The following is a 27,172-nucleotide window of genomic DNA, read 5'->3' as shown; positions in this document are numbered from 1 at the left end:
GGACGACACTAGATTTCGGTTCGGTAGATCTATCACCGCAACGCAACCCAAAAAGGCGATCTACCCACGCTACGGGCTCCGTTAAAGATTGAGCATCTTTTAAACCCCCTCAACCATTCATCCCTCAGCACTGGTCGCCTGACACCTTGGATTGGGGTTACCTGTTTGGTGGACTTTTACCCCCGGAACAGGTGGTCCGTAGTGCTACTCTAAGCCGGCAGCTACACGGCCAGAATTTACCAATATCTTTGAGAAAACTGAAAAGTATAAATAAAAATACGAAGTGTTGATAAAAATAAGAGAATCAAACATTCGAAAATTGAAGAATCTAAAAAAGGAAAAATAATCGAATAAATAACTTCAGCAGAAGAGAAGAGCTAGTTATTAACTACGAAATCATATTTAGTGAAGATATGACGAAACCAGCCTCCGAATTTTCAAGAGCACACATTTGAAGATAATAAGTTGACGGTTTAAGCTAAGCAGTAGAAGTCCTGGAGAGTCATTCAAAGCAAATTATTGAGAAATCCTCGAAAAATTTTTCAGAGAAATCCAAGGATAAAATTTTTGACGAATAATCACAGGAATTTCTGAGGAAATTATAATTAAAATTCAGCAGGAATTTCAAGAGAAATCTTCGAACAAAAAGACGTGGATGACATTTCGGAGACATTTCTTGAAGATTTTTCCGAGGAAACTTGGAATGTATTTTTCCAAAACCCAATGAAATTTTTAAAGAAATGTGACGAAGAATTCTGGAAGAATCATAGGGTAAATTTCTGAGAAACTCGTAAAGAAATTCGGAGAGCCATAGGTGAAATTGTCGACAAAATCCTCAGAGACATTGATGGAGAAATTTAATTGATAATCTTGCAGGAAATTCTGGTGGAATAACTGAAGTCAGAAAAAAAATCGGAGAAGTTCTTGTAAGTAGTTTGGAGGAATATTTTTTTTTTTAATTTTTGTATCCAGGGAAATATCCTCGGAAGGATACACACACACTTTGTAGAAACTTGCAATAATTTATGATTTTTTTTCTATATCCCAAAAACTTCATTCACCAATAAAATATTAGTTTATGTATTTTTTTTAACATAATCAATTGAAATGTTCAGTATAAAATCTAGTGAGAATCAAAAGATAGTTGAATAAGCATGAATATACATAGATATTTTTCAAAAAGTTTGGACAAATCAAAGTGAGCTATGTCGTGTTTGGGCAACTTTGTCACAAATTCAAAATAAATCAAGAAGAAAAAGTTTCCTAAATTTTGACACAATTTTATCAAAATTTAAACAAACAACATACGACATAGTAAAACTGAGCTTGAGCTTGAGCTTGATTGACCGCCCGTGGATGCTACTCCAGTATCGCCAGACCAGCTACACTCACACAAGGACCAATGAGATAACTGCCGGGGACTAGCAGGCATCTTCAGTGTGTGAGCGTTGGTGATCTTCTATTTTTAGGCGACAATGGCGCCTGCCACGTCAGGTTGCTGGTCAATGTGGGGAAGGGGTAAGGAAGTGATGATTGCAATCGTTTGTATCCACATCTGGCCGAATATACCTCTGCGCCAGCACAAATTCATGCGGATGTTGGAGTGTTGGTGGGAATTGGTTGGCAGAAGGTTCACACATTGGTGTGTGGATACCAGAGGAAGGTGATAGAATTGTGTGTGTGTTTTTTTTTATTATTATTTTGAAGATGTGCGGCACAGTTCGCTTGATTGCATAATTTGTAGGCGTTTTCTAATAGGATTGTGACACTGTGCTGTGAAAGTTTGGAAGGAAGGGAAATGGCTTTTTTCAACCCGTTTCTGTTCTAGCGACGGCTATGAACATGTTTATATACATGAGTTGTATATGTAGAGAGCAGAGAGAAAGTGTATAGAAAGATACAAAGTAGGAGGAAAGGGACGGGCCAGGGATTGAACCCAGGACCTTCTGCATATAAATCAGAAGCGGTAGCCACTAGACCACCAAGCCCGTCCAATTGACACAATTTTATCAAAATTTAAACAAACAACATACGACATAGTAAAACTGAGAACAAAGTAAAACAAAAATCAGGCAAAAGTTAGGCGAAACTCTGGCAGAAGTGAACAAAAGTGAAATTAAATTCAATTAAAATGGTGATAAAACTAATTCAACGTTAAGACACAATCGTAACAAATTAACATAAAACTGAGACAAAATTGAGAAAAAAATCTAAAAAATACAATACGAATGAAAACTTTAAACAATCGGAAATATGAAAAGTGCTAAAGTAATATACAAGTTTACGTAACATTTTTGTCAATTTTTTTCCATGATTTTATCAAACAGAACTAGAAAGGTCATTGATCGTATCGTATTTTTGTTTCATTGGTGCCGATAAGGTAGAATCTCATGGTGTTTTGGAACCTTAAACTGGCGGGGGACACCAGATATTTATAATTTTTATATTTTATAAGTGTATATATTTTTTGTCAGGTCAATACATTTTTTTTAACTTTTTGTCTCTCGCTCCTTTAGAAAATATTGGTTGGATTATTTATTATGAGGGTGCAGATAGAAAACATTTATGATTTTTTATCTGTATTAACGAGATTTTTAGCCCTAGGCTAGTTCATCTCGGGACCCACGCTTTTCTTCACACATTTTGTGAGTTTGTCAGGAGTGGGAATCGATCGCAGGTCCTCGGCGTGATAGTCAAACATCACACCAGGTCCGCTTCATTTATGAAAATATCGGTTCTTGCCAAAATCCGTTATTCATTTTATTTTTTTTTAGATTAAATGCTTTAGTTTTTAATATTTTTCAGATAAAATACTTTATATGTTTTACCCCTCCACCCCTTGACCAGAAAAAAATGGTGGGACAAGAATATGAAACAAATATTTAAAACGGCCTTAGGCAAAAGAATACATATTTTAACGGTAAAGTTCTTTTTTCTATTTTTTACCTTAATTTCTTTTGACCCAACTTTACAAATCCTCTTAGATTTTTCTCCTTTATCATTCAGTGTTGTGATTTTTTGAAATCTTTCTTATTTTAATTTGTTTTCTTTACAATATTTAGAATCTTATCGCGTTACCTTTTTAAAATTGTCTTTTTTCGTTTTTTGTCCTTTCATGCTACATATTTACTCTCTTTTTATTTGTCTTTTTATTTTTTTTCTTGCATTTTTCAATAGTCAAGTTCTGCTTCCAAAATCGTGGTCGCAGAAACATGTAGGTCGAATATTTTTTACAGATTTTCAGAACAATAGCAGGATCATCACCTAGGGCAGCTCCAGAACTTGAGAAAATCGAATTATGCACTACATATTAGGAATCAGGATATTCATTCAAATATCTAAGTTTGATTTTCTACTGTGACGCATTCTTTTTCTGTTATTGCATAAAAGATAGTTAATATGTAGAACTATTTTAAAAAGGTTTCTGAACACATATTATTTATTGACTTTTCAGTACGGGTAGTTCAGCTCAGAGCTGGTATGTTTCCGTAAAAAAAAAACAAAAAAAAAACACCGAATCACAAAATCTAGAAGGCATATTTCTTTGATTAATTTTTTTCATAGAAAACATTCGCATCCTCAACTGACATAAAAAAATCGGTTGGTGAGTTACATCTAAAAATGAGGAATTATTACAATTGAATGACTGAAGGTAACAACTGAAATGAACTTACCAAAATCTAAAACTATGTTTGGTATATTTTTTTTGTTTTTTTTATTCGTATTTTTTATATTCTTTATGTTTGCTTTCTTGTTTAAAATAAACTGTTTTTATTTTAACACTCCAAATACCGTGATGAAAAAAAACTAACGCGGAATACCGTGGTCAGAAAAAAGTTGGAACTTTTACTTTGAGCAGCTCGTGCTCAGCCATTTGTTGTCCGGTTCAAAAAAAAAAATAAGGGATCTTCTTCCCAACTCTTCTATTTTTATGTTCTACTAGCTGTCCCGGCAAACTTTGTCTTGCCAGTCCTGTGGTGGTTTGACAACTGTTGAGATTATCGCAGCAACGCACTCTAGATTGATTTCATTTCGATCACGCCAAATTTCTTCCCGGTTCATCAAAAATCAGTATTTTCTCAATTTTCGTAATTTTTTAAAGGATTTTCGTAACTTTTTCTGCATATAAACACAGCCGCCACGAATACGAATCTAACCGTGCAAGAGTCATGCTAATCGGTTCACCCGTTTGTGAGTTTTGTTGCCTCAAAGGAATTTTGAACTCATTTTTATATATATAGAAGATATAAAATATATTTCTAGGGATGCTCATTTTTCCCCCAGACTTGCGTGAGTAAGGAACGTTTTTAAAAATCTCGTTTTTTTTATTAGCGTTCCAAATTTGAAGAGTGATCACGAAAAATGACTAGAAATCGGTAAACTTGGCAAAAAGGCATAATATAGAGGTAGTAAACTATTTGTGTGGCTATCTTGAACATCCCTAGCTACAAATGAACTCGTTTCCCGAGCGGCAAGTACTTTAGTGCTCTTGATAAGCTCCAAGAAGGTGTTTTTTAAGTGTTTTATATTTATTGGTATTATACATTGACGTATTCTATATTGATCTAGATCTGCTGTAACTGATCTAGATAAGTTTAATTATTTATATGGCTCTCTAGAATACTCGATATGCATTCTGGAAGGTTGCAGTCTTCGTCAAAGTTCTTTGGATTGGTTGGTGCTTCACATTGACGTCTTTAGTTTTGATCTTGATCTGCTGTAATTGATCTAGATAAGTTTTAGTTTTCTATATGATTTTCGAGAGTCTTCGGTAGGCATCCTATAGAGTTACAGTCTTCGGCAAAGTTCTCTGGATTGCTTATTTCTTCACTTTTTCGTCTGTGGTTGTGACCTAGATCTGCTGTAATTTATCTAGATAAGTTTTAGTTTTCTACATGACTTTCTGGAGTTCTAGCTATGCATCCTAGAGGTTGCAGTCTTCGGCAAAGTTCTCTGCGTTGGTTAGTACTTCACTTTTACCTCGTCGGTTTTGATCTAGATCTGCTGTAGTTTATCTTGATAAGTATTCTTTTTCTAAATTACGCTCTGGAATTCACTATATGCATCATAGAAGGATTTTTAAATCGTATCACAGACGGCTGAGAACGAGCTGTGCAAACTTTTAGTTCCCACTTTATTCCTATCACGGTATTTGAAGCGTTAATATAATAAAAAATTGTATGTCCTTTTCCACATGTTTGATTGTTTTTTACGAGTTTTTTTTTTCTTTTTTCTTGATTACACATTGTTCTACCATTCTATCAAAATTAATTTATTTTGAAAATTGTCTGGTTAGTTGGAAATCCACTACATTTTTATAAATATTGAACATTCAAACAATACACTCAGGGCTATGACGTGTCATCATGGCGCTTTAGACAAGCACCTTAATCAGCACCAGGCAGTGGTCAAAACTTTAAAATGTCTTGCAAAAAAAAAATTCAAAACGCTTAGCCATTGTTTATTTGCAAGTTTTTTTTTCATTTGTTTTAAGAAAAACGCATGCTTTCCTACAAAAGTTTAATAAAAGCCTCATATTTTTTTCTTGATGGATTTAAGTGGGACTTCTCCAGATTTTTTTTTCAAAATTTGAAATAAAATTAGTTTTAAAAATTTACACCAATTTTTTGAAAAAAAAAAATTGATTTAATCAGTGAGAGATTCTCATATTTGGCATTACAACAATTTTTTTATTTCGCATAATTACAAATTTGATTACATTCGATTTCCTTATTAGGAATACTTTCTGAAGTATGCTGGGTTTCGAAAAATTCTATGAATGTTTATTAAAAAACTTTTATATTTTTTATGAATAGTTCAAAAAGCTTCTCCAGAAGTTTTCATCGAGTGCTGACCAAGAGAAAATTCTCAGATTCTCACGAAACTTTGTCGAAATAATTTTTAACAAGATTTAAAAAAAAATAAGATGTACATAATTTAAAAATAAAATAAGTTTTGCAAAAAAAAGTCGTCCGAATTATCTTTTCTAAAAAAAAACTTGGTGTTACCTATGGCACACATCTCATGAATTTCAGGGAATAATAGAATATAGGGTATAAGTAATCTCTAAGCATTTTAAAGTAAGAAAACCGAAAGATATTTTAGAGAGAAAATACTGCCAAAATGTAGATTTTTTCATATTTCGAGAGTAAAAAAAATCTGTATTAGTTTCTCAAAAAAAGATATGTATGGAAACATTGCCGAAAAAAAATCATTCTCAATACGCATGAGATACTCTTATCAAATCTTTGAATTCATTTTAATTTTTTTTTACAAGAAAGATCCTAAATATGTATGCACAAGTTCAAGTTAAGACACTGTAATAAATTGATGAATTTTGGATAACATACTTGCACCCTTCTAAAGTAAGTCAACATGGAATATCCCAAAACAATTCGGCAAAAAATTGTCTGTGTATCATTCATTAAACTCAATTTTAAGCAATCGAAGTTCGTACCAACCAACCAGTAATCGTTCCCATATGCAATTATTCATTGTCCACATCGCTCCTAAATGAAACACGAACCAGGTATGCTGCGCTCTGCACTCGCCAACTGCAAAGTACCGCCCCAGGGAGAACTCATGGTCCCGATTAGTTCCATAAAGCACCCCCACCAGAGCAGTAGGACAAATCAAAACTCCCACCACCCCCTCGTCCTTCATAGGTTCCAAATCCATTCAATTGCCACACATGTCCCCAACGACGACCAGCAGCGCCCAAATCAGGAATCGATTCCAACAGCAATCGAGGGATTGGACAATTTTGCCCGGTGGCCACATTATTGGGTCGATTGGTCATTTTCGAAGTCGTAGTCGTCGTCGTAGTTCTAGCCCATAAATCTCCGGCGTCGCAATAAGCCAGCAGCAGCAGCAGCGGCAGTAGTTGATATGGGTTCGTGATGATTTATCGGAGCTGATAAGGCACGCTTTGGCGTCGTCGTTGTACCCCCTGGTGCTACACGTGGTCCTCTGGATGGGGGTCGAAGCAGACCCGAAAAAAAGTTGGTAGTGCGATGAACTATGGAGCTGTGAGAATATCCGGTTTAGTCAAAATCAGTGAACGGAGTGCTAAAACTTAAAGAAAAACTAAGAGAACCCATCAAAACGATAAGGCTTATCATTACGATTATAAAACATATGGTTAAATTGAAATGCAAAATACACTGTAAGTTTTTGCGTAGTGTAACGCTACAAAAGTCGGTATTCTCTTCTAAATTTTTATAAATACAGTATCTTATGATCAGGGTTCAGCAGGCAATGCACTGTATCGTAAGATGCGTTGATATATTATAGGGTATATCATAACCATAAGAAGACATCAACAGGTGAAGTTTCATTTTCAAAAAAATTGTAGTGAAAATTACAAGTGCTGAAATTATTTTGTTGTTTCAACATCACGTTACTATAAACCATATAGTAAGTTAACAATTTACCGAGATTAACTGCTTCCATTGGGCTTGGCGACCCCTCGGGTGGGGCGGGGCGTGCTGAAATCGGCAATCGCGCAGAAGGGTGACTAATTGGGTGACTCTCTCTCTCTCTCTCTATGTATGGTCCTGCTGGTATTCGAAATTGGAATTTGCTCGCAAAGCAGGGATTTGCTGATAACGATCTCATTCGAGTCCTTCATTTTCGCTTAAACAGGGCCTGGTTAGGATAGGGACCTCTCTCCCACCCTCCAGTCAACCCTTCACAAGTCCGACCCCAAAACGAACTCTGAATTTCAAAAGAACAATGTAATTTTCATTAACTTTCGCCTCGGCGGCGGTGGACGGGTTTCGGGTGTGGTGAAAATGACCAGCATCGTTGGCAAATGAAAAGCGCATTTTAATGCGCGATGGGGAAGTGTTTTATGGCACACTGCAGCAACGGCACCAGCAGCAGCAGTCAGTATTTAGTAGTAGGGCTGTTGCTGGTTCGGCTGGATGGATGATGGAATGAGATGATGAAGCTGCTGCTGGCCGAGCCGCGTGCGCGCCTAACAAGACTGATTGCTGCGTACATTTTCCTACTGGTGAAGAATGCAAATTACTGCGCCCGGGTGAAAAATTTACATATTGATGTACTGCGAGAATTTTTTTTGGGAATGCCTTTTGAAGTGGAGTTTATGTTGTAAGTTGGGATGTTTTACGGCTTGAAAATGGTATAAAGTTGTATTGAAGTCATTTCTACGAACAAACAGCTATAAATTGTGTCAATTTACGTGGTGCGCCATGTAAAATTACATGACAATATTATAGTGTACTTTTTTCGGGGATACGACAGAGGTTAAGTACTGTTGTGTTTTGGCCTCGCAGTCTCCTTACGGGGAATGAAAAACGCTGGATTTTGATTATTTCCGACGTTTCGGTTAGCTTGCGACCATCTTCAAGGGACCTAAAAGTTTTAATTAATACTCTTTGGTTTTCTGGTTAAAATGATTTGATGCAATTTGGAAATTGTACTTTTTGCGCATTTGAAATATCTTATGCGAAATTTGAGATAAAAAAACATGAATCAATCAATCATTGAACATCAAATGGAAATGCTGGCCTATTTAACCGTTGTGTGTCCGACAAAAAAAAACACCCTAAACAGGCCGACAAGGGTACCCGGGTACCCACAAATTGGAACGCGCATAATTTCGTTAACTTCCAACCGATTTTGAGTTTCTTGGCACCAATCGAATCAGTAACACATGTATTTACGGATAGTGAACGAAATTGACCATTTGGACCCGTATGGTTCCCGGGAAATCCGGATTTCTAGGGATATGTCCTGAAACAAGATAGTACCAGGGGATTTCAGCACACTTCCTACAATATGTACACGTATTTATTCGGGAATCACTCAGAATATTATTTCTAGCCACCTTACGGTTATCCGTTGTGTTTCCTATAAAGTGGCCCATTTGAGACAGACTCCCCGTGGGATTCCATGGGTTCCCGTGGTTCACCATGGAACCGTAAATGGCCATTTCTTGATTTCGGCAGAACCCCAGAATTATGGGTATCAAACTTCATGAAATTGCCTACGGATTGCATTTTTGACTACTTGAGGACTATCCGGTGATTTTACCATGTAGTGGCCATTCCGGAACAGATTCCCCGGGGGAAGCAGATGTGGTCATTTAGTGATTTCGGTAGAGCCCCAGCAATATGGGTATCAAACTTCATGAAATTGCCTACGGATTGTATTTTTGACTACTTGAGGACTATCCGGTAATTTTACCTTGGGGTGGCCATTCCGGAGCAGATTCCCCTGGGGAAGCGGATGTGGCCATTTAGTGATTTCGGTAGAACCCCAGCAATATGGGTATCAAACTTCATGAAATTTCCTACGGATTGCATTTGGGACTACTTGAGGATTATCCGGTAATTTTACCTTGGAGTGGCCATTCCGGAACAGATTCCCCTGGGGAAGCGGATGTGGTCATTTAGTGATTTCGGTAGAATCCCAGCAATATGGGTATAAAACTTCATGATATCACCTACGGATTGAATTTTTGACTACTTGAGGACTATCCGGTGATTTTACATTGGAGTGGTCATTCCGGAACAGGTTCCCCAGGGGAAGCGGATGTGATCATTTAGTGATTTCGGTAGAACCCCAGCAATATGGGTATCAAACTTCATGAAATTTCATACGGATTGCATTTTTGAATACTTGAGGATTATCCGGTAATTTTACATTGGAGTGACCATTCCGGAACAGATTCCCCTGGGGAAGCGGATGTGGCCATTTCTTGATTTCGGTAGAACCCCAGCAATATGGGTATCAAACTTCATGAAATTGCCTACGGATTGTATTTTTGACTACTTGAGGACTATCCGGTAATTTTACCTTGGGGTGGCCATTCCGGAGCAGATTCCCCTGGGGAAGCGGATGTGGCCATTTAGTGATTTCGGTAGAACCCCAGCAATATGGGTATCAAACTTCATGAAATTTCCTACGGATTGCATTTGGGACTACTTGAGGATTATCCGGTAATTTTACCTTGGAGTGGCCATTCCGGAACAGATTCCCCTGGGGAAGCGGATGTGGTCATTTAGTGATTTCGGTAGAATCCCAGCAATATGGGTATAAAACTTCATGATATCACCTACGGATTGAATTTTTGACTACTTGAGGACTATCCGGTGATTTTACATTGGAGTGGTCATTCCGGAACAGGTTCCCCAGGGGAAGCGGATGTGATCATTTAGTGATTTCGGTAGAACCTCAGCAATATGGGTATCAAACTTCATGAAATTTCTTACGGATTGCATTTTTGACTACTTGAGGATTATCCGGTAATTTTACCTTGGAGTGACCATTCCGGAACAGATTCCCCTGGAGAAGCGGATGTGGCCATTTCTTGATTTCGGTAGAACCCCAGCAATATGGGTATCAAACTTCATGAAATTTCCTACGGATTTCATTTTTGACTACTTGAGGATTATCCGGTAATTTTACCTTGGAGTGGCCATTCCGGAACAGATTCCCCTGGGGAAGCGGATGTGGCCATTTAGTGATTTCGGTAGAACCCCAGCAATATGGGTATCAAACTTCATGAAATTGCCTACGGATTGCATTTTTGACTACTTGAGGACTATCCGGTGATTCTACATTGGAGTGGCCTTTCCGGAACAGGTTCCCCAGGGGAAGCGGATGTGACCATTTAGTGATTTCGGTAGAACCCTAGCAATATGGGTATCAAACTTCATGATATTGCCTACGGATTGCATTTTTGACTACTTGAGGACTATCCGGTAATTTTACTTTGGAGTGACCATTCCGGAACAGATTTCCCAGGGGAAGCGGATGTGACCATTTAGTGATTTCGGTTGAACCCCAGCAATATGGGGTCAAGCTTCATGAAATTACCTACGGAAAGCATTTGTGACTATTCGATGATTCTCCTGTGATTCTACCTTGGAGTGGCCATTCCAGGACAGGTTCACCGGAGGAACGAATGTGACCATTTAGTGATTTCGGTAGAATTCCAGCAATATGGGTATCAAACTTCATGAGGACTATCCGGTGATTTTACCTTGGAGTGGCCGTTCCGAGACAGGTTCCTCGGGGAAGCAAATGAGGCTATTTAGTGGTTTCGGTAGAACCCCATCAATATGGGTATTAAACTTCATGAAATTACCTACGAAAAGCATTTTCGACTTTTTGAAGACCTTCCGGTGATGTAGAGATTGGTATTGTCATTCTAAAATATGTTCGCCAAGGGAGCAGATGTGGTAAAATTCAGATATTGGCGGAACCCCATCAATTTCGGCATCAAACATCCATCGGAGAATATTCCTCACTTTTTGAGGAAATCCGGTGATCTTACCGTAGGGTGGCCATTCAGAGGAAGTTTCCGTGGGGAGCGGGTGTGACCATGTTTTGAATTTGGTAGAACTCCAGCAATATTGGTGTCAAACTTCATGAAATTACAAATGGAATCCATGTCTGACTATTTGAGGACTATCCGATAAGGTTACTCTGAGATGGCCATTTTGGAACAGGTTCCTCAAAGAAGAAGATGTGGTCACATACAGATTGGCAGAACCCTTTCAGTATTAGTATGTATCATACTACTTGAAATAACCTTCGGAGAGCTCTTTTGACTGAATAAGAGACGAACCAGCCAAGGGCTGAAAGTCTCTCAAATAAAGATAAATCAATCAATCAATCTTTTGACTGTTTTGATACTATCTAGCGATAGGGTATCTAAGGTGGTTATTCTGTAACAGGTATTTATGATGATTGCTTTCCGTAGGTAGTATGTATCATGAAGATTGATACCAATACTTCATGAAACGTAGGTTCTGGTTCATTGTTGCTCTTCCGGGAAACCTGTTATGAAATGGTCATTCTAAGGTAAAATCCCAAGAGAGTCATCAAATAGTCAAACATGCTTTCCGTTAGCAATTTGATGAAGTCTGGCGCCCATATTTCAGGGCTTCTGCAGAAATCAGTAAATGGCTACATCCGTTCACTGAGGGAACCTGTTCCAGAGAGGCCACCCTAATCCCAACAACACCAGATGGTACTAAAAAAGTCAAAAATGCATTCACTAGGTAATTTCATGTAGTTTGATACCGATATTGCCGAGGTTCTACCTAAATAACGAAATGACCACTTTCGCTCCTCCGGGGAACCTGTTATGAAATGGCCATTCTAAGGTAAAATCAAAAGAAAGTCATCCAATAGTCAAAAATGCTTTCAATAGCTAATTTCATGAAGTTTCATATCCATATTGCTGGCGTTCCGCAAAAATAATTAAATGGCCACATCCGTTCCCCTGAGGAACCTGTTCCGGAATGCCCAGTCCAACCTCAACCAATCTCAAAAAGTAAAAATAAACTTTCCGTAGGTAATTTGATAATGTCTGGTGCCTATATTGCTAAGGTTCTGCTGAAATGCCCCCGGGGGAACCTGTTCCAGAATGGCCACCCCAATCCTGACATCACCGACCAGTCCTCAAATTGGCAAAAGTGCTTTCCGTAGGCAACTTCATAAAGTTTGATGTCCATATTGCTGGCGATCTACCTAAATCAGCAAATGGCCACATCCGCTTCCCCAGTGGACCCTGTTCCAAAACGGCCACCCCAACCACAACATTACCGGATGTTCCTCAAAATGTCAAAAATACATTCCCTAGGCCAAAACTTCCCGACCTTCGTTTCGCAACCTCCCAACCGCTTGCGGCCACGCTTAGATTATTCTGCGAAAAGGGGGATGACGATAGATTGGTCGCGAGAGCCAAGTTTGGGAAACTATGCCCTAGGTAATTTCATGAAGTTTTATACCCACATTGCTGGGGTTCTACCGAAATCACTAAATGACCACATTTGCATCCCCGGGAAACCTGTCCAGGAATGGCCACTCCAAGGTAAAATCACCGGATAGTCCTCAAGTAGTCCAAAATGCTCTCCGTAGGTAGTTTCATGAAGCTTGACCCAATATTGCTGGGGTTCTACTGAAATCACTAAATGAACACATCTGCTTCCCCCGGAGAACCTGTTCTGGAATGGTCACTCCAAGGTAAAATCACCGGATAGTCCTCAAGTAGTCAAACATGCAATCCGTAGACAATTTCATGAAGTTTGATATCCATATTGCTGGGGTTCTACCAAAATCACTAAATGGCCACATCCGTTCCCCCGGTGAACCTGTCCCGGAATGGCCACTCCGAGGTAGAATCACAGGAGAATCATCGAATAGTCACAAATGCTTTCCGTAGGCAATTTCATGAAGCTCGATATCCATATTGCTGAGGTTCTACCGAAATCACTAAATGGCCACATCCGCTTCCTCAGGGGAATCTGATCCGGAATGGCCACTCCAAGGTAAAATTACCAAATAGTCCTCAAGTAGTCAAAAATGCAATCCGTAGGCAATTTCATGAAGTTTGATACCCATATTGCTGGGGTTCTACCGAAATCACTAAATGGCCACATCCGCTTCCTCAGGGGAATCTGATCCGGAATGGCCACTCCAAGGTAAAATTACCAAATAGTCCTCAAGTAGTCAAAAATGCAATCCGTAGGCAATTTCATGAAGTTTGATACCCATATTGCTGGGGTTCTACCGAAATCACTAAATGGCCACATCCGCTTCCTCAGGGGAATCTGATCCGGAATGGCCACTCCAAGGTAAAATTACCAAATAGTCCTCAAGTAGTCAAAAATGCAATCCGTAGGCAATTTCATGAAGTTTGATACCCATATTGCTGGGGTTCTACCGAAATCACTAAATGGCCACATCCGCTTCCCCCGGGGAATCTGTCCCGGAATGGCCACTACATGGTAAAATCACCGGATAGTCCTCAAGTAGTCAAAAATGCAATCCGTAGGCAATTTCATGAAGTTTGATACCCATATTGCTGGGGTTCTGCCGAAATCAAGAAATGGCCATTTACGGTTCCATGGTGAACCACGGGAACCCATGGAATCCCACGGGGAGTCTGTCTCAAATGGGCCACTTTATAGGAAACCCAACGGATAACCTAAGGTGGCTAGAAATAATATTCTGAGTGATTCCCGAATAAATACATGTTCATATTGTAGGAAGTGTGCTGAAATCCCCTGGTACTATCTTGTTTCAGGACATATCCCTAGAAATCCGGGTTTCCCGGGAACCGTGCGGGTCCAAATGGTCAATTTCGTTCACAATCCGTAAATACATGAGTTACTGAATCGATTGGTGCCAAGAAATTTAAAATCGGTTGAAAATTAACAGAATTATGCGCATTTCAATTTGCGGGTACCCGGGTACCCTTGTCGGCCTGTTTAAGGGTAAAAAAATTCAAAGGCCCCTCCCCGCGCTTCCCCTCGCCAACTCAGACTTTTTTTCCACTTGGTAACTACATGTCCCCATTTTATGAGATGTCACCGAGTTTCAGATCTCTACTATGAAGAAAACATATATTTTTCGACAAATAAACTTCAAAAAGGTACCCGGGTACCCTGTTGGCCACATAAGGGTTAAAAACGATGTGTATTTAAACTTATTTCGTTGGAAAGTCCTAACAATACGTTCCTCATATTTTGCAAAAGGTTAGCTCTTATAAGCTTACCCATTCAGGAGACTCTTTTTCCAAGACAGGAAAAAGTAAGTATCGCATAACTGTTGCCATCACTAATTCATTCAACTTCAGCCATTTCCGTTGCAACTCCAGGCTCCAATCCAGGATGCCAAGTTCAAGTTCAAAACCGAACTGGTGGCAGCCAGCAACGATTGACGAGATAAATATAGTTTTAAGTTCGACACACCACCACGAGAAGTGTCAACTAGTTGTTATCTGTTCCTCCCCGGGAGGAACGAACCGGTCCGAACAGGAGATGTTCGAGATATGTTGCCAATAGTTTACGACCCCGAAGGGGCAATCGGGCATGGGTTTTTAATTACTTGAGGAAATCATATCTCAGCGTCAGGTGGGTAGTTTTGTTGTCTTTCATGTTCTTCTCTCTGCTGGTATTTTTTTGCGACGGCCCATGTTGGAGCAGGGAGGAATCGATAGTTTTTGCCACTGGCGGCAAGTTGAACGAGTGTTCATCTCTATAACTTTTTAATTTTATGCTTCGGATTATTACTGGAGGTGTGTTGTTCATTCGTAGTACATGCATGGGAGAAATGTGTGTTCAAACTAATAATATTGATTTTAAAAGCTCTGTTTGAAGGCAACAACAGTTGTATGTCCCTTTAAAGCTTTTCCTATTCCACTTCAATGTCATTTCAAAAACATTTAAATCCATTTTGAATCTGGGCCACTCAAATGTCTTTTTAATACATTAAAGTACCACTTCAATGCCATTCTAAAGAGACATGTACATCGAATAGACAACATGATCGGGACAGGCAAAATTTTCACCTATCAAAAAATGTTCAAACAGCCTTAAATTTTTCTAAAAGTGCATGAGAATTTCTCAAATTTTCACTGTAAGTTGATCAACTAGTTGTGTATCAGTGGTCAAAATTTGGAAAAGATCGGGCTAATCGGCGCGAAGCTATAAAGATTCTTGAAAAAGGTATAGTTATCCGATAATCAATTTTGAAGTGTTATATCTTCGGATTCAATGAACTGATTACAAGGAAGTTTTGACCACTCATGATCTATATAATGAAATCTGGAAAACGTTTGACTAAACTTGGAATTTTTAACAAGGAAAAAAGTTATAGCAATTTCTTTTATTTCACGATTTTTAAGTAAATTGGTCTATTTTTAATATGCATCCCATTACTTTTTCAACTTATTGGCGGCTATGTTATTACTTTCCTTTAATTCACATTTATGTATAAGTCAATTAAACGGAAATTAAATGAACTATAATTTTCATCTTGAATTTTGAAACGATGTTGAAGTTTTGGATAATCAGATATTTTATTAGAAAAATATTCTAATCGTTATAATTTTAAGAATTATAAGTTAGGTCAAAGGTTTTTCATAGCTCATTATATGTATAATCATAAATGGTCAAAATTCCATTGCATTCGGTTCATTGAATCCGGACATATGACAGCTCAAAGTTGGCTGTTGGATAATTATACCATTTTCAAGAATATTCATAACTTCGTGGAGAATACCCGATCTTTTCCAAATTTGGACCACTGATACACAACAAGTTGATGAACTTACAGTGAAAATTTGAGAATATTTGATGCACATTTCAAAAAGTTACAGTTAGTTGAACAATTTTTGAAAAGTGAAAATTTTGCCTATCCCCCCTGTGCTGCAATTCAATTTTTATAGTCATTTCAATGTCATCCTAAAGACGTCTCTAATCCTTCACAAATATATTTAAATACCTTTTCAATGCCTTCAATTAGGCTTATTCGAGAGAATGTTTAAACTTAAAAATAGCATGAATTTTTAGTTAAAAGTTAAATTATTTTTCGTACAAAACCTCTCAAATTAAAATTTGTGTCTTTATAATATTTATAATTTATTGAAAAGATTTTTCTTTTTCTTCCTCACTTAACTTCTTTACCTTTTCGTACCATTGTTTTTCTAAATTTTGCTCAGTTTTATTCTACTTTTACCCTTCCATTTCAATGTTATCCCATTATGTCTGAATATCGTCTTTTTACCTACGACGTTATTCTGTCTGTGACTTGCAGTTTGTTTGAATTTCATATTAATTTTGTGACAATTCAAAATTTAGCTACCCATTCTCGTTGTTGTTCAGTGATAAGTTTGTCTAAATTTTCTTTTCATTTCAATTGTAACTCATCCTTGTTACAATTTTAGATATATTGTGTGATAAATTATTGTAAATTCTATTTTTTTTTCGGATTCGTTCAATTTCTGCCAATTAGGTACATTCAATTGTTAGTTTCATTTATCTTCGATTTTGACTTGATTTGTCCCAAGTACTCCGTGAATTCTTCTTGTTTTTCTATGATTTTTCTGACATGTGTTTTAATTGTTTCTCAATGTCGTTTTTGTCATACATAGTTTAATCTCAATTTGATCCAGCTTTTATCCTAAATTTAATCCAATTTTGTCACAACTTGTTTTTAATTTTGACTTGATTTGGTCTCAATTTAGCATTCATTTCAATTCAATTTTGTTTTATTTTTTTTTCGAAATCTATATTTTTCTAGTTTTTTTTCTTTGTAGATTTTATTTTTCGAAATTGAATGTTTTGCCGAATATTTGGGCAAATGATTTATATATTTTTGATTGTTAGGTCGATACAAATATAACTTTTCTTCTATGTCCCAGACCTCCCAATACATTTCAAAAGGGCGTAACTGCTTTTGGAATCATCACCTTCTTTTAAAGCTGTGGATCATGTTTTATGATTTCCATGTTTTTCACAACAAGTACCAGATGGGAAAAACTCTCCTCTTTCCGACAACCACGGTGGTTTGAGTGTAAGGGAGGCAGTACGACCTACAGCTTTGAAAGAAGGTATTACTTCCAAATGCAGTTACGCCCTTTTGAAATGTTGGTGCCGTCATCAGGTACGAGGGAGGGACAAAAATTAATAAGAAACAAAATATTAACTATTAATTTTTTTTAAACTATAACAACAGTTTAGAAAACTATATTTAAACTATTGACAAATTGTTGCTTGCAAAGATTTTCTTCATTGAAAATTAAGTCATTGGTCACTGTTTTTTTTTTCTGTCCCTTTAATAGTTTTAATAGTTTTTGAAAGGGGTACATGTAGCAAACTAAATATTTGCAACGGCCTTTCTTTTCTCATCATTGTCTTAGCTTTGAGCCTATATTGTTCAATTCTGTCTAAAATTGCAAATTAAATTCAATTCCTATTTATATTAATTCCAATCTTTAAAAATTACGTCTGAGTCGTTCAATTCTGGATATATTTTATCTTGACTTTAAATCAATTTTGTTTACATTTTATTTATATTTTTCAATTGTATTTAAATTACAATCCACCTAACTTTTGATTGTCATCATCCTAAGAATGTTACAACTTCATCTCAATGTTGTATTTATTTTATCTGGTATAAGCCGTATTTGGGTAAATTTGATCCCATTTGCTTCTATTATGCCTTTACTTTGTCTCAATGTTGACCCTGTTGTATCTTAATGCAGTCATAAGTGTCCTATTTTACCTCTCTTTTATTTTATTCCATTTTTTCTCGTTTTGATCAGAGTTATGTCCTCGTTTTTTTTTATTTTACCTTTTTTTTTTTAATTTCGACGGATACGTATTTTGACCTCAACTGTAAGGACGTCTTCAGTGTATCGTACGTGACTCGACTGACTTAAGAGATCCATCGCATTCTACACGTTTTATACATCAGTTGAGGCCGAAATACGTATCTGTCAGAGGATGCAAATTTTTAGAAGAATTAAATAGAACAGTACTTAACCCGAGTTTTAGATGTTTTTTGTTCTCGTTTTTGTATCGTTTTCATGACAATTTGCACCAATTTTGTCTCATTTTTATGCTAATTTAGTCACAATTCTGATTGAGCTCCCCGTAAATTTGGGCTCATCTTTTCAAGTTTGGGTTTTTTTTATAAATTAAGTCGTTTTTCTGTCTCTGTTTAATTCATGACGTTGGTATTTTTTTGAATTTTGTTTATTTGTTGGAATAAATTTGTCTTAAGTTTCATGAGTTTTGTTTTTAAAATACTTTTTTACCCTTCTTACACCCATAAGAAGGGTATAAATATCGCTCGAAAAACCGACTTTTGATCCGAGGCCCGGAGGGCCGAGTCTCATATACCAATGAACTCAGCTCGACGAACTGAGCAAATGTCTGTATGTGTGTGTGTGTGTGTGTGTGTGTGTGTGTGTGTGTGTGTGTGTGTGTGTGTGTGTGTGTGTGTGTGTGTGTGTGTGTGTGTGTGTGTGTGTGTGTGTGTGTGTGTGTGTGTGTGTGTGTGTGTGTGTGTGTGTGTGTGTGTGTATGTGTGTATGTGTGTGTGTGTATGTGCGCTACAAAAAAAAGTCACGCACGTTTCTAAGCCGTCTGTCAACCGATTTGAGTTCTCTTGGAAGCAAATGAAAGCTACTACATCCTAGTAGAACGCTATTGATTTTTTTTTCGATTGGACGTTTGGTTACCGAGCTATCTCTCGAAGAGTACTTATGAGTCATATTTCTAAACTTTTTAAGATTTTTGACCAAGTGTATCATAATAAATATTTCGGCCGTTTGTCAATCGATTTGAGTTCTCTTGGCACCAAATGAAAGATACAGCATCCTAGTAGATCACCCAGAAATTTTATTTCGATTGGACATTTGGTTACAGAGATATCTTTCGAAGAGTACTTAGGATTTATACAACTAAAATTTTTGAGATTTGTGGCCAATTGTGTAATAATAAATATCTTAGCCGTGTGTCAACCGATTTCGGTTATCCTGGCACCAAATGAAAGCTACAACATTCTAGTAGAACCCTATACAATTTCATTAGGATTGGACATTTGATTACCGAGATATCTTTCAAAGAGTACTTGGGGGCAGTGCTGCAATTTTTCGACAGGCCTTTTTGATAGCGATATTTTGCTTTTTTCATTTTCTCCGTTTTGGTTTTCCTGTCATTGTTATTTTCCGATCAGCAACACGGGAGCGAAATGAAATAGGTACTCACACTCGCACGCAGCGTGCTGAAAGTGAGAGCTGACAGGGCTAAATTTCCATTCAATTTTCTGTAGTTGAGTGTTTTCACCGGTGGTAGCATATAGGGCACTCACTCTCACAAGCTACCGCTTCAAACGAATGGCCTTTCAGCATAAGTAGTGTGTGGATGATTGGGAATTGATCTTGTTAGGTCGCTCACGAATGGAACTCTCGGACTCTGTCAGTTCTCAAATCGAGGAACTGAAAACGACCGCCGCAGTCATTCATTTTCGGCTGAAAAACAGGCACTGAGACTGATATTTTGCAGGACTGCTTGGGAGTAATACAGGTTAACTTTTTGAGAGATTTTGGACCAAGGGTACCATAATAAATATCTCAGCCATCTGTCAACCGATTTGGGTTCTCTAAGCACCAAATGAAAGCTACAATATCCTTGTATAAGGCCCTGAAATTTTATTTCGATTCGACATTTGATTACTGAGATATCTTACGAAGAGTATTTCAATAAATTCTTATTTTTATTATTATATTCACTTGTTATCTTGCATTAGTCTTTCACCAGTCTATGGGAAATTATTTTTCAATAAATAACAAAAGGGTTCTGTTCACCATAGGTGGATTAAATCGGGTTGTTTTTTTAATTTTGTCTAGGTTCTTTATCATCTTTATTCTTTATTCTTTATTCGTGTTGTTCAAAGTCTTTATTGAAGTCAATTTACTTTTTGTCTTGATTTGCTCCCTACTTTGGCTCAACACTGGATTGGTTTTCTGTTAAATTTTACAAAAATGTATTTTTTTTTTGACTATGTTATATTTAGATGCGAGTTCAGTTAACTTTTGCTCTCTAATTGCTTTTTATCCTAAACATCTCACAATTAGTTCGTGATTTGTTCTTAATGGGGAAAATTCAAGAAACAAAATTACCAAATAAAAAAAAGAAAAAAAAACTAATAATTGTTTAATTTGTTTAGCCTATTACATATAATCCAACGGTTGATCAAATGGCTTGTGATTTTATCTCGGTTTCGTCTCAGCTTTGGCATTATATCGACTCAATTAAGAATCAACTGAAAAAAAAAATCAAATGATATTTAAAAAATTAATTAAAAATAAAAAAACACCGTCGTTTTTTTTGCCACAGCTTTGTTTTAGTTTTTTTTTCCTGAATGTGTTCCTTTGTGTTTATTTTGTACAGTAAAACATCTATGAGTCGATATTGAAGGGACCATCGACTCATGGAAATATCGAGTAGTGGAACAAAAATCCTTTGGGAAGCTTTTTGGGGGGACCATCATAGTAACCCAGAAATTATTTTTCATTATGGTAAAATGTACCTCCATGAGTCGATATCGAGTCAAGGAACATCGACTCATGGAGGTTCAACTGTATCACTTTTCATAATCCAAATCGATATGACACAATTTTAGATCAATTTTGTTTAATATTACACTTGGTATTGTTTCTTAAGTAATCTGACAACGACATATTTAAATGCTTATGTATTTATATCTGCTTTTTTGGTTCGAATTTAGTTCTGTTTCTGTCTGGTTTAACCCATTTCCGCCCAGTGATCTATTTATAGATCAGATGCCTCGAACGCCCAGTGATCTATTTATAGATCAGTAGCTTTTGCGATAACTGCGGAGAAATGAAGCATTTTGGAAGACAGGTGTCTTCAGCAAAGTTGTTGAGAAGATTAAGGACTCTTCGATAGTACGTAATTTAGTACGTATTCGCTCCAGTAGGTGGCACTAGTGATCACGAAACATTGTGCTTTGACAGGTGTTTCGTCAACAGCCATTGCCAATACTGTCGCCTTCGTATCTTGAGAATCAGACTACATAGAAAAAAAAATATATTCGGCAAAGTTGATCAGGACACCAAGAGCTATCCGATAGTGAACTAGTTGGTTCTAGGTTTATCCGCTAGGTGGCGCTAGTGAGTCCTAAAAAATTTAAACCTCTGTATCTCGAGAATCCGACTACATAGAAGAATTTCGTCTTCGGCAAGGTTGATCAGGACATTAAAAGCTATCCGATAGTGAACTAGTTGGTTCTAGGTTTATCCGTTAGATGGCGCTAGTGGGCTCTAAAAAAATCAACCTCTTTATCTCGAGAATCAGACCACATAGAAGAATTCTGTCTTCGGCAAAGTTGATCAGGACATCAAGAGCTATCCGATAGTGAACTAGTTGGTTCTAGGTTTATCCGCTAGGTGGCGCTAGTGAGTCCTAAAAAATTTAAACCTCTGTATCTCGAGAATCCGACTACATAGAAGAATTTCGTCTTCGGCAAGGTTGATCAGGACATTAAAAACTATCCGATAGTGAACTAGTTGGTTCTAGGTTTATCGGTTAGATGGTGCTAGTGGGCTCTAAAAAAATAAACCTCTTTATCTCGAGAATCAGACTACATAGAAGAATTCTGTCTTCGGCAAAGTTGATCAGGACATCAAGAGCTATCCGATAGTGAACTAGTTCGTTCTAGGTTTATCCGCCAGGTGGCGCTAGTGAGTGCTAAAAAATTTAAACCTCTGTATCTCGAGAATCCGATTACATAGAAGAATTTCGTCTTCGGCAAGGATGATCAGGACATCAATAGCTATCTGATAGTGAACTAGTTCGTTCTAGGTTTATCCGTTAGGTGGCGCTAGTGATTCTTTAAAAATTTAAACCTCTTTGTCTCGAGAATTCGACTACATAGAAGAATTTTGTCTTCGGTAAGGTTGATCAGGACATCAATAGCTTTCCGATAGTGAACTAGTTGGTTCTGGGCTTAACCGTTAGGTGGCGCTAGTGAGTCCAAAAAAATTTAAACCTCTGTATCTCGAGAATCCGATTACATAGAAGTAATCTGTCTTCGGCAATCTCGATCTGGACATCAACAGCTAGTGAACTAGTTGATTGTAGGTTTGTCCGCTAGGTGGCGCAAGTGTACTCTAAAAATATTGATAAAGTAGTTTTTACGATGAACTGCATGGCCACTGATCGATAACAAAACCAGCTAGGTATCAAACAGCCGTCTCATTTCACTAAATATAATACTGAACAAAATATAGTGTAGTATAATTAGTTATCAACTTGAACTAATGACTAACGTAATTTTCGATAATGTGCTATGTGCTATCAATTTGTTATCTTTACTCAGGCTCATTGTGACTCTCATCTCAAAGACATTCGTTTGGGTCGAACGTGCCTCTGGAGCCGACCTACTGATTGGTCGGCTTCATGCAAAATAGCTGTAGATAGGTAAACTGCACGTTATTTGATCAACTGCCAGAAGGATACGGTGGGCAGTAAGGTGGCCCACACTTATATGAAAAACAAAAATTTCGAAAAATGCCGAGTCTTACCTACTCAATCAGTTGTTTTGGACTCCCAGAAGCTACGTTCAAAATTTGAGCAAAATCGGTTGAGCCTAAGGGGGCGCTCAAAACGCTTGAAGTTTGTATGGGAAAACTTGGCCAAATGTATGCAGAAATTTTAAGTTTTCGAATTTTGCCGCTAGGTGGCACTGTAAGCGTTGAATACTCAAACCCTTTAGTATTATTGTAGGTGACTATATGCCAAACAACTTTGTCGAAGACCGCAAAGTGATCCAACGCCTGTGAAAAAAGTTATACCCTAGGAAAAGTGAGGATAAACTTTATTGTTATTTTTCCAATACATGTAAAGGAATAATATCAATAATGAAATCTCAATACTTTGCCTCACTTTGCCTAGGGTATAACTTTTTTCACAGCCGTCGGATCACTTCACGGTCTTCGACGAAGTTCTCTGGCATATAGTCACCTACAATAATATCAAAGGGTTTGATTAGTGAACGCTTACAGCGCCACCTAGCGGCAAAATTCGAAAACTTAAAATTTCTGCATACATTTGGCCAAGTTTTCCCATACAAACTTCAAGCGTTTTGAGCGCCCCCTTAGGCTCAACCGATTTTGCTCAAATTTTGAACGTAGCTTCTGGGAGTCCAAAACAACTGATTTAGGAGTTAAGACTTGGTATTTTTCGAAATTTTTGTTTTTCATATAAGTGTGGGCCACCTTAGTGGGCAGGGTATACTACTAGAATGCCAAATATCAACCCATTATATATAGAACTTATTAGAATGATAAACATTGAAATGCCTAAAAACTGTTGAAAACTATCCATTGATAAGCTACTAGCAGATTGTTTTAGTTATTACTAATGTAATCCATTTCTGGAACATTTCAAACTGTAATTTTTTTTTTATTAGGAGAATATCAACTATGATCAGTCATCTAAAATAGATTTACATGACTCATAGAAATGAGATAGCTGCGTAAAAAAATAAATTAAAAAAATATTTTTTACTCGTTTTAAGTGCATATGCCCCACTGTGTATCAAAACAAAAATTTCACCGTAGATTTCCGTTTAATTTACTGCAATAACTTTCTTTTATGGGGTTGAGGTACTCCAGAAAAAATCAGACATCTACTGTGATTGTGGCATAATTCGGGCGTTAATGGGTTAATTTTGGATTATTTTGTCTTGAATTTTTATATTTTTTGAACACTCTTTTGTCAATAATACTCATTTAAATGCAAGTACCGTAAACTTTTCATTTGAACTTCATTAAGTTTTAAACATGCCACCATTTATTTTTTAATTAGGTTCCAATGAAAGAAAAATAAAAAATGGAAAAAATTAAAATAAGGGAAATGTTTTCTGTAATTTGTTTTAGTTTATTTCGTTTGAGTATGTCTAGGCTCGCCTCAGTATCGTTCAGATTTTGTCTAAATGTTTATCCAACTTTGTGGACAATTCAAATTTGACGCCCACCGTTTTCATGATTATATACTTCATACATGGCGTGTCACACTTTCTCAGAGCCTCCCCCCTCCCCCCCTTCCCCCCAAATGATGGATGTCATTTTTGAACGAACCTTTGGCTCAATTTCGGATTGATTTTGTGTCATATTTCACTAAACAAATGAAAAGTAATATAAAAGACAGATAAAACAATGTCGTTTGTAGTTTCTATCAAAAGATGTTAATTTTGACACATTTTTATAATCTTAATAAATAATTTTGAGCTCAACTTAATATTGATTTTTGACTTTTTTTACCGTTACATATGGTCCTAAATATGCTTCAGTTAGGTTTTAATTAAAATAAAAATTTAAGAAAAATAACCAATAATCCAATTTACACACATGTTACACAAGAATTACGGATGCGCATGTTTTGGTTATATAAGTTACTGTGACGTATTTCTAATACATTGCCAGAAATAGATCCCAGTGACTTCTACGTATGCAACTAAAACTTACACTGCTGTGACTTTTTCTATGTCATGTGTGTTGCTTGGGATGTCGTTAAAAACTAGTTAAAACTAAGCCTAAATGTTGTCACAATTTTATCGTAGTTTTGTCTTAGATTAGCTCAGATGAATCAGTTTTATACTATTTTTCTAATCATTCAGAGTTTGAAAAAATTGACTCAATTTTGGATCAATTTTGCATAGACTTAGTGTTGTTGTTCTTATCTAAATGATTCCTCAATTAGGATTAAGATCAAATATTGTGATGCACCTTGTTCAACGCGAGCCTTGTCAAATGCACCACGGCTCTTATACAGTACTACCTTTTTTTTAAGAAATGATGAATTTTAACTGCGGACGGGAACACCGCGTTGGAAAATGCACCTTGAGTCTCAAAATCGGAAGCCCCCTATGTTATTTCAATAAACTTCTGATTTTAGTTACTTTTTGTCCGAAACTGATTTGTTTTACAGCTATTTCTCGATAAAACGCCAACTTAGCCTCATTTTTTATATTTTTTTCACGCCCTCATTTTGTATCGATAATGTATTTGTCTCTATTGAATTCCATTTTTCTTCACCTGAATTATATTTTTTAATGTTTTTGCCTTTAATCGAAATAAAAAAGTATTTTTTTTTTTTAATTGTGCCCCAATTTAGTTTGAATTTTGTTTTAATCATACCAGTTTCATGTCAAATTTGTCTCAACTTGTATTCATTTGTCAACTTTTTGTTTATATTTCGAATAAGTTGTGCAAAAAAATTGGTTGTCATTTCGTACAATTATATTTTTTTTTATTTCTCATTTCGTTTTTTTATTTTTTTATATTTTTCAATTCTTTCTTCCTTGGTTTCCTTTTTTCACTTATATATCTTTTGATCTTTTTGTATTTTCTAGAAAAATACATTTTAACACAGTAACAACATTTTTCAAACTTTCAGGTTGTTTTTTTTTATTTTTTAACTAGGGTTAGTGTACCAGTTATCGCCATAGTGGTTTCCTATTTGGCTATAGTGGAAATTTGCTTTGATCTAATATGACAGTCTTAGTAGCAATAATTTGAATTTATCTTTTCATTAAAACTCTTGAAATGATGCAACATTTTAAATTATCTCAAATAACCACTATGGGGTCATCCATTTGGTATGTCACGCTAAAAACGGAACGGGAATTTTCGACCCCCATCTCCCCCTTTGTACTGTTTTTTTCTATACCTAATGCATTGTTTGTCACACTTTCACAAACGTGACATACTTTAAGGATGACCCCCATGGTTGATAAGGGAACCACTATAGCGATAACTGGTACACTCAGCCTACTCTATTTTAAGACATTTCAGATTGAACAGATTGTCCTTTATTTATGATAATGATAATGTTTTGTTATTTCTGAGTGTTTGCCGAATTTTTGTTTAAGTGTTGTATCAGTTTTAAAAATTTTAATAGGTCAACTCGCTACAGATTTTAAATTCCAAAAAACCTCCCATAAAAATGATATTGAAAATTATGCAAAAAAAAATAAATAAAACTCCCCAATTCTCATTTGCTAATCGCAATGCATTTCTTCTCCTCCTCCCTCAGGTAACTGATCGCCCGTTACATCGCCGCCCGTACAACGTGCCCAAAGTTGGGCCTCAACCTCAGCTCCCGCAGGACCGTCGAGCGCCGATGATTGGTACCATAAAGAATGACTCCGCTTATCCACTCAATTACGCTAATAGGTATGCATCCATTCTTCACCAGACTCCTGAACTTCCTAATTAATGATCTTATTTTAATCCATCGTAAATACTTCTACTTCCTAGCTTTTTGTGCACGGGGGCGGGGGAGAGCTGACTGTTTTGTTTCATATTCTCCCACCGCACCGCGCACCGTGAACAAATTCTAAATCCAATTAAAATTCATAACCAAATTGGTCGTAAATCGTGTTGCCAGCACAGTTGCCAAAACAGTTTACCACCGGGCGCGCCGTCCGTACCGTGTAACGCAACCAACAACGTACTAGCTCAATCGCTGCCAAGTCAACCAATCAATTGTTGCGAGAGTTGGTTGGGGAATAAATTCCGGGTGCAAAGTTCCACGTCCTTGCACCCTGGTACACCGGTGGAAAACGACGGACTAAATTCAGCAGATTTTTCTAAGGTTTTGTTCCTTGTCAAATGTCTTCGATTTTCTGATGGCTACAATCTGATATCCTCATTCCACGGGTGAACTTCAAAGAACTCTAGATTTTGTTTCGCAAACCAAATCATTCAAGTCAAGGTGGTCATTTTACTTCAGTGTTCTGTCACACGCGCGCGGGAGCGCGCATCTTCCCCATCGAAAAGCCGAAGATAATCAACGGAAGTTCTGATTTTTAT

At 36.9% G+C, this 27,172-nt stretch overlaps 1 protein-coding gene across 6 annotated transcripts in view; it reads left to right on the top strand.

The window, feature by feature from the left end:
• The window catches only part of LOC109409926 (nephrin), an 851,818-nt gene that overhangs the window by 133,295 nt on the left and 691,351 nt on the right, over positions 1-27,172 (top strand). For all 6 annotated transcript variants that reach the window (XM_062855795.1, XM_062855794.1, XM_062855793.1 and 3 more), the window contains exon 2: positions 26,394-26,533. In XM_062855795.1, the coding sequence (XP_062711779.1) occupies positions 26,500-26,533 (34 nt within the window). In that variant the 5' untranslated portion in view covers positions 26,394-26,499. The remainder of the gene's footprint in view (positions 1-26,393; positions 26,534-27,172) is intronic.

This window comes from Aedes albopictus, chromosome 3, assembly GCF_035046485.1.
Source record: "Aedes albopictus strain Foshan chromosome 3, AalbF5, whole genome shotgun sequence".
NCBI lineage: Eukaryota > Metazoa > Arthropoda > Insecta > Diptera > Culicidae > Aedes > Aedes albopictus.
The sequence above is the reverse complement of the archived record's forward strand: the minus strand, read 5'-3'. Positions and strand labels throughout refer to the sequence as shown.